This window comes from Dipodomys spectabilis, unplaced genomic scaffold, assembly GCF_019054845.1.
Source record: "Dipodomys spectabilis isolate Male_0828 unplaced genomic scaffold, ASM1905484v1 ptg000138l, whole genome shotgun sequence".
Lineage (NCBI taxonomy): Eukaryota > Metazoa > Chordata > Mammalia > Rodentia > Heteromyidae > Dipodomys > Dipodomys spectabilis.
This window is the reverse complement of record NW_024870815.1, coordinates 10,471,404-10,485,460: the sequence shown is the minus strand read 5'-3', so window position 1 is coordinate 10,485,460 and position 14,057 is coordinate 10,471,404. Positions and strand designations below refer to the sequence as shown.

General features: G+C 36.9%; 1 protein-coding gene across 3 annotated transcripts in view; it reads right to left on the bottom strand.

Moving 5' to 3' along the window:
• Positions 1–14,057, bottom strand: part of Nnt (nicotinamide nucleotide transhydrogenase) — a 99,568-nt gene that overhangs the window by 23,324 nt on the left and 62,187 nt on the right. For all 3 annotated transcript variants that reach the window (XM_042690499.1, XM_042690500.1, XM_042690501.1), the window contains exons 18-19: positions 2,749–2,908; positions 194–275 (exon numbers count right to left, since the gene is read on the bottom strand). In XM_042690499.1, coding sequence (XP_042546433.1) covers positions 194–275; positions 2,749–2,908 — 242 coding nt within the window. The remainder of the gene's footprint in view (positions 1–193; positions 276–2,748; positions 2,909–14,057) is intronic.

The window sequence follows — 14,057 nt, the reverse complement described above, 5'->3', positions numbered from 1 at the left end:
GGGAATGGGAGAGAAGAAGTGACATTGTTCAAAAAAAAAAAAAAAACCATACTCTTTACCTGAACCCTCTGTACATCACTTTTATAATAGCAATTAAAAAATTTTAAGAAACAATCTTTTTGAAGTCATTCATTTATTTACTTTTATACCTACATCTTCCTCCGTACTGCAACCTCCCAATGCAAACACATACCTGACCTTTTTGCCTTGTTCAATGAGCATCTTTACCAAATCAGCGATGGGGTACTGGGCTTTGGCTGCACAGAGGCCATATCCTGAAAGGAACATCAAGAACACAGAGAAACATGATTTTATTTTGCAATCTTAGGAACTAAACTTCTCTCTGATTCAAAACATATTTTATGCCAATGAAGGCAAGTCATGAGCAGAATGAAAGCAAATTGGTAATTTGAATGCTAAAAAATTATCTTAATTTGATATTCAAAATCAAATGATCCTTCCTCAGTGCTCTGTGGGCAGGCACATGTTTGGTGTATATTCTTTCCCTCACTCACAGATCTTTACATTCTCTGTGTACTTGGCTTTGCAAATAAAAGCATGGGTTCTCTTCCTGATTTGGTTACTATTCTTCCTCCTATCCCTTGGATTCTTTTGTCTCCTTTTGTTCTCTTTAAATGGCCAAGCTTACTCCAAAGGCATCAATTTGTCCCTCACCTTTCCATGTATTTCTGCTTGTTCCCAAGATTTCAACAACCACCCATGAACTGTGCAGGCTCAACCTGAGCTGAGTCCTAGTACAACATTATGATTATACAGTCTTAATGTCTCCAAAGAGAGACTTTAAAAACCTTCTTCCCTAGCCAGGCACTGTGGCTCAAGCCTGTAATGCTAGCTACTCAAGAGGCTGAGATCTGAGGATCACAGTACAAAGCCAGCCGAGTCAGGAAAGTCAGTGAGATTCTTATCTCCGATAAACCACTAGAAAACTGGAAGTGGTGTTGTGGCTCAAGTGATAGAGCGCTAGCCTTGAGCTGAAGAGCTGAGGGACAATGTTCAGGCCCAGAGTTCAAGCCCCATGACCGATGACAAAAAAAAAACCTTCTTCCATATCCAATCCTTACACTAAATACACACACACACACACACACACACACACACACACACACATACACACATACTTTTTTTTTCTTTTTTCCAGTCCTGAAGCTTGAACTCAGGACCTGGGTACTATTACTGAGCCTCTGTGCTCAAGGCTAACATTCTACCACTTGAGCCACATCACCACTTCCGGCTTTTTCTCTTTATGTGGTACTGAGGAATCGAACCCAGAGCTTCATGCATGCTAGGCAAGCACTCTAACACTAAACCACATTCCCAGCCTCTAAATATAATTTTTAAGTTCTACACACACACACACACACACACACATAAAACCAAAAGCCAGCCATCTTCCTTCCCCTTTAACTTCTACATTCTGCCCATTCTTCCTGTACAATGATACTGCTGTCTCCATGTTTCCAGCCCATCTCCACTTTTCCAAATGCCAATATCTGGCTTAGCTATTCCTTGGCCCTCCCTAACACCTAACACCATCCATTCTCTAAAGCTAAAACAAAATTCCAAAGGTTCTTCATGAGAGAAAAACTGCTTATTACATAGTTCGATTAAGCCATTATCATAACCCATCTTGCATTATTGATCTGCCTATCTTAGCTATTCAGTAGCTGGAAAATGTCTAGAGGAAAAGACTAGGTCCTCCCTCTGTATCTTTGTATCTTTACATTCTAACCGTTTCTTAACAGCTGCCATTTTGATGGAAACTATTCACTATGCAGGTGTGCTCCATACATTAGACTTAGTTCATTTTCATCATACTTAGTTCATTTGCTTCCATATACTAATTGGCAATAGCAGACCCATTTTTATGATATCACCAAAATACAAACACATGGGTTTGGGGGGAGGGGGGGTGTTTTTCTTTTTTTGGTGGTCACAAGGCTTGAACTCTGCAAACACACATGTTTTAAATATCCCTTAAAGTAATACTGTCCCAAGGTGAGAAAGCTTGAAGCTTAACATTCAATTTGGCTGTGCTTGTTATTTTTAATCTTCATGTGCAACCAACTAGTAAACTATCCACCTGTAAAATCAGTAGGTTGTCTTCACATAAAACTCCTATTATTTATAACAACATAGGATTTAACATAAAGAACTGAGCTAAGCAGTAGAACACTGAAGATCTAGAGAGGTTAAATGACTTTGTCAATGTCACATGGGCTGTCAGAGGCAACCTTAAGGACACAAGGGGGTTTTTATTTAACAGACCTCTATCTAGGCTATGTTCTCATCTGATGAAAGCCGTGTAATTGTTGGGTTTTTTATATTTACTTTTGCAAAGAGATTAACATTGACTGAAAAATCTAATGCACGGACAGAACATTTCATATACTACATCTAACTTAACCGATAATAGATCCAAAATTTGCCAATGAGAAAAAAATAATCAAGACTAAACAATGACTTAATGTGTGTACTATGTCACAGAAAGACATGAGTAGAACAAGGCATTAACTGATAGAACATCTATGTAATGTCCAAAATATTAACCTAAACTAAGAACTCTCAGAATTTCTCACTTAGAAACTATTGAGTTGCTACCAAATTTCCATAATATATTCAAAAATAAATACATTCTAATACTTTTCCCATTATAAGACACTGTTTTAATATAATCAGTTTCAACAACTACTAGATGTTTTTCTTCGCTTTGGCTTTTCCCTTTTTTACCTGGAGTAATAATAAGGCTCTTAGCCTCTTGAATCATCTCAACTGCATTATCAAGATTGATTTCTGTATGCGTGCCAGAAACTTCCATGGGTTTTCCACCAGCTGTTGAAGTGGTACCGTAGCCTCCAAGAATCACATTAGCCAGGGAGCGATTCATTGCCTGAAAAGCAAATATCAGCTGTGAGAGTTTATCCATGAAACTCTTTGGGAATACTGCAAATTTTGTGACATGATATTCACAACCATTAAAGTTTATTTGATCACGTAAAGCATGTTAACCAGGGGAATTCAAGCATTTCTGAAAAATACTTCAAAAATTGAAATGACAGAGACAGTTGAAAACCACACACTCTTTTTATATCAAGTCATTTGCAAATCAATACGATTCACTGAAATGAACTTCAAGAAAGGAAACGGTTTGTTTAGGGGGAGAGAGTTGTTGTTATTGTTGGTTATAGTGATAATGGTGTTTCTTTTTTCTTTGATTTTTTTTCCTTTTTCTTCTTGGGAGGCAAATGCAGGGAGGGAAAGAGCAGAAAGGGAGAGAGAGGAAGGGTGAACAAATGCAATCATGCTATTCAGTATTCACTATATGGAAAATGACCTATGTAACTTGCCGGCAGGGAAGGGAGGGGAAATGCAAAAAGTAAAGGAAGGAGTGACATTGTCCAAAAAGCAAAATGTACTCATTACCTGACTTATGAAATGGTAGTCCCTCTGTACAACACCTTAGTAATAAAAATAAAAATATTTAAACTAATGGAATAACCCAGATCTACTATTATTGCCTGAATGCTGATTGAGCAACTTCTCTCTCTCTATTTTGATGTATTTCACCAAAGTGAAAGAGGACTAAAGAGAATGAGAAGAATAAAAAGCTTTACAAAGTGGGCTAATAGATCCCTCCAGGGAATCTGGCTACAAGGTTCAAGGTGCCAAGAGGCAAGAGAAGAAAATAAAATATAAGGATAGATTTAATTTCAAATTCTGCTGCTTTCTGTATTCAAGGGAAAAAAGAGGGTAACTGTAACCCCTCTATACAGTATCTTTACAATTAAAAAAAAAGGAGAGGAAAAAAAGAAAAAAAAGGAAACATGGAGACTGACACTCTTATCTTCCAAATCTATTCTAGCCTCAGGAAATACAACATGTAAGTTATCGTAAAGATAGATTCATTATTAGAATCTTAATATATTTTGTACTTCCAAAGAGGTAGATAGATAAGGTTAGGTATATATTAGCACAAGAAATTAGTAAGACACTTACAATTAAAAGCCACACCTAAATACAAAACATAAATTTCAAAGATAGATCAGCATTTATTTTCATCATTCTTTCAGCCCACGCTCTTTTATCAGACAGTATTCTCATTTTTGAGAGCTCAAAGTCTAAAAAATTAGCCTAAGGTTATTATCTACCAAAGAAAGCCTAGAACATCTTTCTATACATTACTAATGCATAAAAGCATCAGAAAAATTTTAAAGTAACACTTTAAATTGAGTTAATAGGGGGCTGGGAAGGTGGCTCAGTGGTAGAGGGCTTGCCTTGCACGCATGAGGCCCTGGGTTCAATTCCTCAGCACCACATAAGCAAAAAGAAAAAAGCCGGAAGTGTCACTGTGGCTCAAGTGGTAGAGCGCTAGCCTTAAGCTGAAGAGCTGAGGGACAGCGCCCAGGCCCAGAGTTCAGGCCCCATGACCGGACCCAAAAAATAAATAAATAAATAAATACATTGAGTTAATAATGCCAAACTGACATAAAGCTTTAAATTTTTAAATGAAAACTGAATAACTCTACTTGAGACTTCATAAATTTCCACTTCTGAATCACAAATTAAGCTATCAAGAAATAAGTTCTACTAAACCTTTGCCTTTACAAGTTGATTCAAAAAGCTACGTTAAAAAAAATTTTAATAACCTCTATGATGAAAACTTTAAAATCTTGAAAAAGGAAATCAACACAGAACTTAAAAAATGGCAAAACCTCCCATGCTCCTGGATTGGAAAGATTAACATCGTGAAAATGGCAATACTTCCCAAGGCTATCTACAAATTCAACGCAATATCTATCAAAATTCCACCCTCATTCTTCAAGGAAATAGAAGAGGCAATCCAAAAATTCATATGGAACAATAAAAGACCCCGAATAGCAAAAACGCTCCTCAACGGAAAGAACACTGCTGGAGGAATATCAATACCAAACTTCAAACTCTACTATAAAGCCATAGTAATCAAAACAGCTTGGTATTGGCATAAGAACAGACCTCAGGACCAATGGAATAGAATTGAAAACCCAGAAATGAACCTACAGACCTATAGCCATCTAATCTTCGATAAGGGAGCTAAAACAATAGAATGGAAGAAAGACAACCTCTTCAGTAAATGGTGCTGGCAAAATTGGTTAACTACATGTAGAAAACTTAAGCTAGATCCTTATATATCACCCTGCACCAGAATCAACTCCAAATGGATCAAAGACCTTGAACTCAAAGCAGACACTCTGAAAACATTACAGGATGGAATAGGAGAAACCCTGGGTCTCCTTGGCTCAGGCCGAAATTTTCTGAATAGAGACCCGGAAACACAACAAATCAAAGAAAGGTTGGACAAATGGGATTGCATAAAGTTGCAGAGCTTCTGCAGGGCAAATGACATAGCTAGCAAGATCAATAGAAAGCCCACGGATTGGGAGAAGATCTTTACTAGCCATACAACGGACAAGGGTCTCATATCTAAAATATACTTGGAACTCAAAAAATTAAACCCCCCAACAACAAATCCTCAAAGAAACAACTGCCCAATAAATAAGTGGGCGAAAGACTTAAAGAGAAACTTCTCTGAAGAAGAAAGAAGGATGGCCAATAGACACATGAAGAAATGTTCAACATCCCTAGCCATAAAAGAAGTGCAAATCAAAACAACATTGAGATATCACCTCACTCCAGTTAGAACAGCAAAAATCAAGAACTCTAACAACAACAGATGCTGGAGGGGATGTGGACAGAAAGGAACCTTACTTCATTGTTGGTGGGAATGTAAACTTGTTCAATCACTTTGGAAAGCAGTATGGAGGTTCCTCAAAAGACTCCACATAGAGCTCCCCTATGACCCAGCAATCCCACTTTTGGGCATTTACCCTAATGTTTACAAACAAGACCACACTAAAGCTACCAGCACAACTATGTTTATTGCAGCATTATTTACCATAGCTAAGATCTGGAACCAACCCAGATGCCCCTCAGTAGATGAATGGATCAAGAAAATGTGGTATATATACACAATGGAATTCTATGCCTCCATCAGAAAGAATGACATTGCCCCATTTGTTAGGAAATGGAAAGGCTTGGAAAAAATTATATTAAGTGAAGTAAGCCAGGCCCAAAGAAACGTAGGTCCCATGGTTTCCCTTATTTGTAATATCTAGTATATGTATGAGTCAAGCGGAAAAGGTCAGATAATGTGATGTCAGGAAAATGAACCCTTAGATGTGTATTTTAATGTTTTTTTCTTTCATGAATGTGTTTCTAACACATTTATAAGATTATCTCTTTGTTGCTTTGTATGTCCCTCCCCCACAGTATAACCCTTGCTTTCGCTATACTTGATGTCAGTATAACTTGTGGAGGAGATGGGGAAAAACCAGTTGTTTAAGGATACAGGTGGACCTGTTGCAACAATGAGAAGTACAAGTTGTCATGTCCAAAACGAACTTTACAACGTTGCTGCGGGGGAGGGGGGGGGGGGCTGGGGGGGAGGAAGGAGAAGGATTGGGATTAGGGGGGGAGGGGGGAGGCTGGGAAGGGATGTGAAGGGTAAACAAAGGAGGAGGCTGCAATGCTTGGTAAGAAATGTACACATTATCCTGCCCATGTAACTGTAACTCCTCTGTACAGTATGTTCACAAATAAAATTAAATTAAATTAAAAATAAAATTTTAATAAATATTTTTCAAAACTTTTTTAATAGTACTAGGGTTTGAACTCAGAATTCTGCAGTTTGTAGGCAAGTGCTGTACTAGCTAAGCCACCTTCCACCCTCTCAGCCCTCTTTTGATTCCATCGTTTTTCAAACAGGTTCTCAAATTTTTGTCCTGGAGAGGATGGACTGTGATCTTCCTATTTATATCTCCTACAATGCTGGCGTGACAGGCACATGCCACTAAACTAAGCTTTTTTAGCTGAAAATAGGTCTATTTTTTTTTTTTTTTTTTTGCCCAGGATGACCTTGAATCATGATCCTTCTCATCTCCTAGTAGTTAGGTTTACAGGCATGAACCACCACACTCAGCTAAACCAAAGCTATTTTAGAAAATGAGGTATTTCTGTCACAGAAATCATCTTATCACTAAGTCCTTTAGAACACAGAATGATATAACACAGACACAGATGTATAATCACTTTATTCTAAAAATGCTTTAAATTAAAGCATTATTTATGAAAAGAAGCATTATTTATAAAACAGAGTAGAAGAGAAGGAAAGAATGTCTAAGGACATGAAAGTAAAGTGTTCCCACTTCTGATAGCAACTTCTGATAGAAAAATAAAAACAATAGAGAGCCCATAGTAGTCTAACAATCGAAGTGTGCTTGATGAACATAGATCCACAATTATATCACCACTGTGTTAAATCCATGTGGTCTCATAAAAGCTACTTTATTTTTCATCTCTAAACTTACACTGCAACATCATGTCCTCAATAAATATTACAAGGTTTGCAGCTTTGTTTTGTTTTCTTCTTCTCCTTCTTGGAAATTTTTTTTGGGGGGGGTCCTGTCTTGGGCCTGAACTCAGGGCCTGTGCGCTGTCCCTCAGCTCTTCAGCTCAAGGCTAGCACTCTACCACTTGAGCCACAGCGGCACTTCCGGCTTTTTTCTTTTTGCTTATTTGGTGCTGAGGAATCGAACCCAGGGCCTCAGGCATGCAAGGCAAGCACTCTACCACTGAGCCATCTTCCCAGACTCTCCTTCTTCTTCTTTTGTTTACTTAAATAATTCATAAAGCTATCCTGTGGCCACTGATCAACAGAATGAACAGTTCCCAGCTTCCAAGACAACTTTGCAACACTGGGCAAGGCTGGCCTTTTTAAGCTACTAAACCTTATAATAAAAGTTTTATTCTATATTAAAGAGATCCTTAATTCATATATTTCCAAATGCCTGTAAAAAAATAAGTCCAAAATAACTGCAAGGTCATAAAAAAGAAAAAGCTGAAGCAATAACATATATAGAATTGACCAGCCTCTTTCACGTCACTGCTTTGTAGGTACTAATTAATCCATCACAAAGCCAAAACAAATTATTTTTGTTTTAGTTTTTGACTCACTTCATCCTATCTTCATTTGAAAACAGGCAACAAAGTACAAAGAACAAATTTTTGTCTGGAAAATATAAGGGCTCTATTTCCCAGGTAATTACAATTGTAACATCAGCAGAAGGATTACAAAAATCATAAAATGGCTGTCTACCCAATACCTGGATATAAAGCAAATCAGTTTGAGATTGTTATTTAGACACTATTAAAATCTTTCAATTTTTATAATATTGGATATTGTATAACCACAGCATTTGGGCTGACAGGATAGCAAAGGAATTCATTGTCACAACGTTCCATTTCTTCCCACATAAACCACTCTGCTGTAGCTTAAAGGCTAACCTAAGAGTATTACATTAATTCTAATATTGTCCACTACCATAACCAGTACATGGAGTATCCCAAAATATGAAACGGGTTAACAACATAGCCATCTAGTGTTCATTTAAAAAATATTATATTCATTTGAATGTACCAAATGGTCAGGCTTCATGAACACAAAGATAAATACTTCTTGTCATTAAATAATAGTATTCCCTATCTTTGTGCTTTGTGGGACTAAATATTAAAATATTTGTATGATATCCAGCCTGGTGCTTGCAATATGGTACTAATGACCAAATTTGAGGAGCTAGTTCACTTTATTATTATTCTAAACTACCATGAATCATGAAGCACAGGCTATAAAACAAAGCATAAAGAAGCATAAGCTAAGAATCAGTGGTGATTAAGGAAAATTATCAAAAACCATAGAAATTTGGAAAGGAAGAAATTTTCTATCTCCAAAATCTAAAATGTGGCAGGTTTATTTTGTGTTGGCTTCTTACTATTTTGTGATATATCTAGGAGTAGCGTGCACAGTAAAGGAGCACCCCACATTCCTAGTAACTGCTATAATTATTGAACTTTCTGTGGAGATTAATTCATCAATATTCATAGGCAACAAAAAGATCTCACTCCCAGGACTAAGCTCTGATGGTTCATGCCTATAATCAACTACTCAGGAAGCTTAGATCTGAGGATCACAATTTGAAGCCAGCTGGGCTTCAAATAAGAGTCTGTGTGACTCTTTTCCAAATAACCAACACCAAAAAAAAAAAAAAATTAGCCAGATATGGAGCTGTATAGAACATCAGCTTTGAACAAAAGAGCCAAGGGAGAGCATAAGTTCCTGAGTTCTAGCCCTAGTGCCAGGTCACACGGTCTTTGACCATGTAAATAAACTCATAAAAATCTGACTTTAGGAACTAATCGAAGATGCACAAAAGGTACTACAACCAAAAGCAAATAAAAAGAAGCCAGACATAGGCAGCTCACGCCTGTAATCCTAGCTATTCAGGAGGCTGAAATCCAAGGACCGCTGTTCAAAAATCTTCTCATTAAATAATATTTGTAAGACATCCAGCAGGCAGAGAAGTCTTAGAGACTCATCTCCAATTAACTACCAAAAAAGCCAGAAGTAGAGCTGTGGCCCAAGTGGTAGACTGCTAGCCTTAGCAGATAAAGCTCAGGGACAGAGCCTAGACACTGAGTCCAAGACTAAGTCTTGGCACCAAAAAAAGTAAAAACAACTAGTAACATAAATCTGCATAGACTACAATGTATCTATGTATTATATCAACATGTAGATGATAAAATATATTAGAAAATATTTTCAATAAGTATCTCTTAATTCTTTACTCTGGTTCTGATACAGAAATGTTATTGTGAAAGTTGCTACAGGTACTGGACTAACAAGAATTTTAACACCTTAAATCTAAGGGCCAGGAAGGTGGCTTAGTGGTAGAGTGCTTGCCTCACATGCATGAGGCCCTGGGTTCGATTCCTCAGCACCACATAAGCAGAAAAAGCTGGAAGTGGCACTGTGGCTCAAGTGGAAAGCGCTAGCCTTGAGCCAGAGTTCAGTCCCCACAACGGGAAAAAAGAAAAAAAAAAAAACATTAAATCTAGATGGAAAAGGACAGAAATAAGTGACATCAATAGAAATTAGGAGATACTGCTGATAAATCTAAAAATCTGAAGAAAGGCACTTAAGAAACAAGAAGCCAATAAATGTATAAAGAAATAAATGTTCAACATCCCTAGCTATAATGGAAATACAAATTAAAATGACAGATTTCATCTCAGCCCACTCATGAAGAATTGTTATCAAGAAAACAAACAATAAACACTGGTTAAGATGAGAAATTAAAAAGAAATCCTTATACATGGTGGTATGGATATAAAACCAGTGCAGTCACTATCAAAAACACTGAAACTGGGACTTCACTATCACCCCGTTATACCACTCTTGAAGGAAATGTAAGTCCACATACAACAGGTATCTAACACCCATGTGTATAGCAGCACTATTCACAGTACCCAAGCTATGAAGTCAGCCTAGGTGCCCAACACTGACCCCCCCCCAAAAAAAAGTGGTATATATACCTACTTATTCATTCATCAATAAAAAGAATGAAATTATGTCTTTACAAAGATGGACAGAAATGTAAATCATCTTGTTGAGTGAAATAAGTTAAACTAAGAAAGACAACTGTTTGTCTCTCTGGGCCTGACTTACCTCCCTTAATATAATTTTTTGAACAAAGTGTTTAAATAGGGACACAGGTTGCCCCATTGCAACAATGAGATGTACAAGACACTGTGTTGAAAAACAAACTTTACAATTTAGGTGGGGAGCGTGGGAGTGTAGTTAAGGAGGTAGGAGGGAAGGGATGGCAGGGGAAAAACAGAGGAGGCAACAATGCTTGATGAGAAATGTACTCATTACACCTTGCTCATGTAACTGTAACTCCTCTGTACAGTATTTTTACAATAAAATACTTATTAAGAAACAGTTTTTTGAAAGTCTACTTCTTTACAAGTGGTACAGTATCCTTCTTTCTAATTGATGAATAAAATTTTATTGTATATATACTACATTTTCTTTTTTTTTTTTGTCTTTTCTTTTTTGGTACTGGGGATCGAACCCAAGACATTGCACTTGCGAGGCAAGCGCTTTGCCACTGAGCTACATCCCAGCCCTATACTACATTTTCTTGATCAATTCATCCATTCATTGAGGAGCATCTTGGTTGATTCTGTACCTTGGCTATAGTGAATATTGTTGCTTGGTGAATAGTGTTGCAGTGAACATGGTTGTGCTGGTGGCTTTACTGTGTCCTGCCTGGCTTGTAATCTTTTAGATGAATGTCTAGGAATGGAATTGCTGGATTATTGGTCAGTTCTATGCTCAGGTTTTTGAGGAACCTCCATACTGCTTTCCAGAGCAGTTGAACAAGGTTGTATGTTTTCCTTAATACGTGAAAGCTAGAATTAGCTTATCAACATATTGGGTGGTATGAAGTGTATACAAATGTATTAACTGAAATATGGTACATTCATGAGATAAGTCAAATAGTATAATTCCCTTGAAAGGTAAAGTCAAAGATCAACAAAATAAACACTAGGAAATGGGTAATTGCAAGGGATGGGGTAGGGTCAAGAGACAAAGGTAAACAAATGAAAAGGAGAAGAGGGGAAATGCAGTCAAGAATTCAATGTATATCCTATAAAAGTGAGGGAAAGGGTGGGTTGGGAGATGTGGGTGAGAATGTTGAAAGCTGAAAGTGGTGACATTTGTCAATATTCATTATATTCATAAACTGCTTTGATAATGGCAACTCCTTTGTACAACTACATAAAGATAATCAAAATTTTTAAAAAGACAAACATTACATATTTTCACTGGTATGCAAAATCTAGAAGAAAAAGTGGAGGGAGTAGGAATGATTAAAAATGCAAGATTGTTTGGGGGGGGATAAGGAAGGAGAGGGCTAAAAAGATGATGGAATACACACACACACACACATATAGAGTGTGTAGTGTGTGTGTGTGTGTGTGTGTGTGTGCTGGTCCTAGGGTTTGAACTCAGGCCCTGGGTGTTATCCTTGTGCTTTATCAACTCAAGACTAGTGTTCTACCACTTGAGCCACAGCTCCACTTATGGCTTCTTGATAAAAAGTCTCAGACTTTCCTGCCCTGGAATGGCTTTGAACCACAATTTCAGCCTCCTCAGTAGCTGAGATTTCAGGCGTGAGCCACTGTGATCAAAGTATGTTTTATATGTAGGCTATCCATTTTTATCTACCCACAGATGATAGACATACATAGATAGATAATAGGAATGAGAAAGCCTAATAAAACTTACTAAAAACTGTTAAAGTGGAGGAGAAAGGGGAGTTAGGAAAGAGTAATACAGACAGGGTGAATTAGATCAAAGTATGTGTCTGTATACAAATACCGCAATTAAACCCCTTTGTATGATAAATGTATGCTTATAAACTTTATTTTTTTAAAGCAGAAGCCACCATGATGACCCTTCAAAAACTTGGTAGAAGGTTTTCCCTTTATTCTCACTATGCCACCGACTTTGATAAAGTTCAAATCTCAATTTTAAAATCAGTTTTCTGGCAAAGCATAAATAATGAAAATCTGCTGCCCTCTGCTGGTCATTTAATTCTCCAAATGAAACAAAGTTAAATGGTTCTAAGTTCATTTTTTTTAAAGAGATATTAATACTTATAAACAACTGAATATATTTTTTCTTCTTTAAAATAATTTGTATAGCTGGGCACTGGTGGCTCATGCCTGGAATCCTAGCTACTCAGGAGGCAACGATCTGAAGGTGACAGTTCAAAGTCAGCCTGGGTAGGAAAGTCTTCTAATCTCCTATTAAATAACAGAAAAATCTGGAGGTAGACCTGTGGCTTAAGTGGTAGAGTGCTAGCCTTGAGCAAAAGGAGCTCAGGGACAGTGTCTAGGCCCTGAGTTCAAGCTTCAGAGCCAGCAAATGTACATACATATATATGTATATATATGTATGTGTGTGTGTGTGTGTGTGTGTATACACACACACACACTAAAACCTCACTAAACTTGACAGCTTTCAAACAGGATATGAAGCTCATCTTTCCAAATACAAATCTTTCAGCTTGTTTCAAATTTAAATCCTTTGTTTTATAATGTGGTCAAAGAAATAAAAATGTTTTTATTAGAAAAAGATAACCTCTCAAGAAAATGTGGTATATATACACAATGGAATTCTATGCCTCATCAGAAAGAATGACATTGTCCCATTTGTTAGGAAATAGAAAGACTTAGAAAAAATTATATTAAGTGAAGTAAGCCAGGCCCAAAGAAACATAAGGTCCCATGGTTTCCCTTATTTGCAATAACTAGTATATGTCTGAGACAAGCAGAAATGGTCAGATAAGTTGATCTTAGGTGAAATGAACCCCAAGATAAATATTCAAATGTTTTTTCTTTCATGCAATTGTTTCTAACATAAGATGATTTCTTAGTTGCTTTGTTTGTCCCGCCCCCACGGTATAACACCTGTTTTCACTGTATTTGATATTGGTATAATTTGTGGAGGGGAAGGGAAAAAACAAATAGTTTAAATAGGGATACAAGTGGACCCATTGCAACAATGAGATGTACAAATCATTATTGAAAAACGAACTTTACAACTTTGGGGGGGGGGCAGGGGGGTGGTGGCGGAGGGAGATGGGAAGGGATGGGAAGGTGAAACAAAGGAGGAGGCAACAATGCATGATAAGAAATGTACTCATCATCTTGCCCATGTACTTGTAACCCCTTTTTACGGTATTTTCACAATAAAAAAAAGAAAAAGAAAAAGATAACCTCAAAGGGATGGTAGGGGAAAAACAAAGGAGGAGGTAACAATGCTTGATAGGAAATGTACTCATTACCTTGTTCATGTAACTGTAACCCCTCTGTACAGTATTTTTATAATTAAAAATGTATAAAAAGAGATAACCTCAATATTAAATGACAATGAGGTATTTAGATTAAGAAAAGGAAAATGTTGAATTGCAAACTACAGGATTTTACTTCTTTGTTTTTCTAAAACAACAAAGGTGGATGAAGCAGGACTCTTTTTTATCTCAATTATTTATCATTGTAAAGACATATTTATTTCACTTAATTTTATATTTATT